The sequence below is a fragment of the Nomascus leucogenys genome, chromosome 15 (genome assembly GCF_006542625.1).
Source record: "Nomascus leucogenys isolate Asia chromosome 15, Asia_NLE_v1, whole genome shotgun sequence".
Classification (NCBI taxonomy): domain Eukaryota; kingdom Metazoa; phylum Chordata; class Mammalia; order Primates; family Hylobatidae; genus Nomascus; species Nomascus leucogenys.
The window spans coordinates 10,907,093-10,910,222 of record NC_044395.1 but is presented as its reverse complement, the minus strand read 5'-3'; the positions used below and the strand labels follow the sequence as shown (position 1 = coordinate 10,910,222).

The window sequence follows — 3,130 nt, the reverse complement described above, 5'->3', positions numbered from 1 at the left end:
AATAACATATGAGGAAACTAGAGAATGATTTAGCTGTACTGTTCAGTTTTCAAATATTCCCAGCCACTAACAATTCGTGTTTTTTTTTTTAATTTTCCCATGAGCAAGGAAGCAAAAATGAATGTGGTAGGTAGAATTTGCAGTAGCCTTCAAGATTCCTGCTGTCTAGTACATACTTTCTATTTAATAACCTTCCTTTGAGTATGCCTGGGACCTGTTAATACAATGGAATATCACCCCCATGACTGCATTACATAACATTATGTAATACTTTGTCATAGCAAACTGGAGAGAGTCTATCTCGTCGGTTTTGAAGAAGTAACCTTTGGTGTTTTAAGAAGGCCAAGTAGCTAGGACTTTCTTGGACCTAGGGTGACCTCAGTTAAGTTGAGAGTTATATGTCCTGCCAACAAACAGCAAGAAAACTGGGACCTGAGTCCTAAAACTGCAAGGAACTGAATCGTGCCAACAACCACAAGAAGCTTGAAGAATGATCCCCAACCTCAGATGAGATTGCAGGCCTTGGTGATATGTTGATTAAAACCTGATGAGAGCTAAACAGAGGGCCCAGGTGACCTGACCCACAGAGAGAGCGAGACAATACATTTGCATGTTTTAAGCCAGTTAAGTTTGTGGTAATTTATACACCTATTAAAACCTAAGACAATGCGTTTCTGCTAATTTCTTCCGCATGTGTCTCTGTGTTTGTGTATGTGAGACAGAGACTAGGAAGTCACTTCATTAGTTTATGAAAGAAGCTTTGTAACAAGCAAAGTCCACGATAACTCCAGAATTATCTACCTGCTTGATGCAGTTTCCACATAGAGAATGGACTCTCATTTCTCAATTAAGTGCTAAATGCTGGGTGCTCTTTATATTCCCAGAGGGAGAGAGACCAAGGTTGAGAAGAAATGTCCAACGCCAGCCTCCTGACAGTGTTCATCCTCATGGGCCTTCCCCATACCCCAGGGCTGGACGCCCTCCTCTTTGGAGTCTTCCTGGTGGTTTATGTGCTCACTGTGCTGGGGAACCTCCTCATCCTGCTGGTGATCAGGGTGGATTCTCACCTCCACACTTCCTCACCAACCTGTCCTTCATTGACATGTGGTTCTCCACTGTCACGGTGCCCAAAATGCTGATGACCTTGGTGTCCCCAAGCGGCAGGACTATCTCCTTCCACAGCCGCGTGGCTCAGCTCTATTTCTTTCACTTCCTGGGGGTCACCGAATGTTTCCTCTACACGATCATGTCCTATGATCGCTACTTGGCCATCAGTTACCCACTCAGGTACACCCGCATGATGAGTGGGCACTCGTGTGCCCTCCTGGCCACCAGCACTTGGCTCAGTGGCTCTCTGCACTCTGCTGTCCAGACCATATTGACTTTCCATTTGCCCTACTGTGGCCCCAACCGGATCCAGCACTATTTGTGTGATGCACCGCCCATCCTGAAACTGGCCTGTGCAGCCACCTCGGCCACAGAGATTGTCATTTTTTGTGACTGTTGGAATAGTGGCCTCGGGCTGCTTTCTCCTGATACTGCTGTCCTATGTGTCCATCGTCCGTTCCATCCTGCGGATCCGCACCTCAGAGGGGAGGCACAGAGCCTTTCAGACCTGTGCCTCCCACTGCATCGTGGTCCTTTGCTGCTTTGGCCCTGGTCTTTTCGTTTACCTGAGGCCAGGCTCCAGGAAAGCTGTGGATGGCGTTGTGGCCGTTTTCTACACTGTGCTGACCCCCCTTCTCAACCCTGTTGTGTACACCCTGAGGAACAAGGAGGTGAAGAAAGCTCTGTTGAAGCTGAAAGACAAAGTAGCACATTCTCAGAGCAAATAAACACTAGGGAAGATTACATATCTTAGCTCTTGTGAATAGTGCTGTGAAAAACATACAGGGGCAGGTATCTTTTGAATGTAATGAATTCTTTTCCTTTGGGTAGATACCCAGTAGTGGAACTGCTAGCTTAAATGGTAATTCTATTTTTAGTTCTTTGAGAAATCTCCACACTGTTTTCCATAGAGGTTGTACTAATTTACATTCCCACCAACAGTGTATAAGTGTTCCCTTTTCTCTATAGCCTTGCTAACATCTGTTATCTTTTCTCTTTTTAATAATGGTGATTCTGACTGATTTTGTGGCTTTAATTTGCATTTCTGTGATGATTATTGATGCTGAGCATTTTTTCATGTGCCTGTTAATCACTTATATGTTTTCTTTTGAAAAATGTCTATTCATTTCCTTTACCAATCTTTTAAGGAGATTATTTGCTTTTTGTTGTTGTTAAGTAATTTGAGTTCTTTGTAAATTCTGGATATGAGTCCCTATTGGATGCATAGTTTGCAAATATTTTCTCCCATTCTGTTATTTCTGTTGATTATTTCTTTTGCTGTGCAGAAGCTTTTTAGTATGTCTTATTTGTCGATTTTAATTTTTGTTGCCTGTGCTTTTGAGGTCTTAGTCATGAATTTTTTTGCCTAGACCGTGTCCAGAAGAGTTTTCCTGAGGTTTTCTTCTAGTATTTTTATAGTTTCAGTAGACTGTGCTTTTTTTTCTTACCTGTTAACATGTCTTATAATTTTTTGTTGAAAGCTAGACATGTTGTGTCAGGTAATAGGAACTGAGAAAAATAGGCAATTAGAAGGAAGATTTATGGTAATCTAGTCTGGCTAGAAGTTGGACTGTGTGTCATGTTTGTAGCGACCAAAGGCTTCAAATTCCTCTAGTGTCTGGTTTTGCCTTGCCCATTTATTTTATGAATCCTTAAATACTAGTCCTCAAAGAGAGTCTGTGACTAGTAACTCTTTCAGCTCTTCAACTCTTTTATTTATTGGTGTGGTTTTAAGAGTTGAGGGAGGAGTATTGTCCTGTAAAATTCTGATTCAATGCTTATGTTTTTAGTGGGCCTGTCTTTAGAACTGTGACCTTCACAAGTGTTTTCATAAGTACCTCCCATCTCAATTCCCTGTTTCTCCCATTCTCTTCTCCAGCTACATTCAACATACCAATCTAATTCCTCTAAAACTGACCCATTTAATATGTTTTCCCCTTTAAGTAAGACAGGAGGGCTATAGGGGTCAAACTCAAGTCGGAGAAATGCCCTTCCCCCATTTGGGATAAGCATCTGACAAAGC

The 3,130-nt window shown here is 42.3% G+C and overlaps 1 protein-coding gene across 1 annotated transcript; it reads left to right on the top strand.

Moving 5' to 3' along the window:
* Positions 1 to 911: 911 nt before the first annotated feature.
* LOC100583521 (olfactory receptor 10G8-like) lies at positions 912 to 1,835 on the top strand. The gene is given in 3 exon segments (XM_030829437.1): positions 912 to 1,071; positions 1,074 to 1,492; positions 1,494 to 1,835. Coding segments are annotated over 3 exon segments (921 nt in total).
* The last annotated feature ends 1,295 nt before the right edge of the window (positions 1,836 to 3,130 follow it).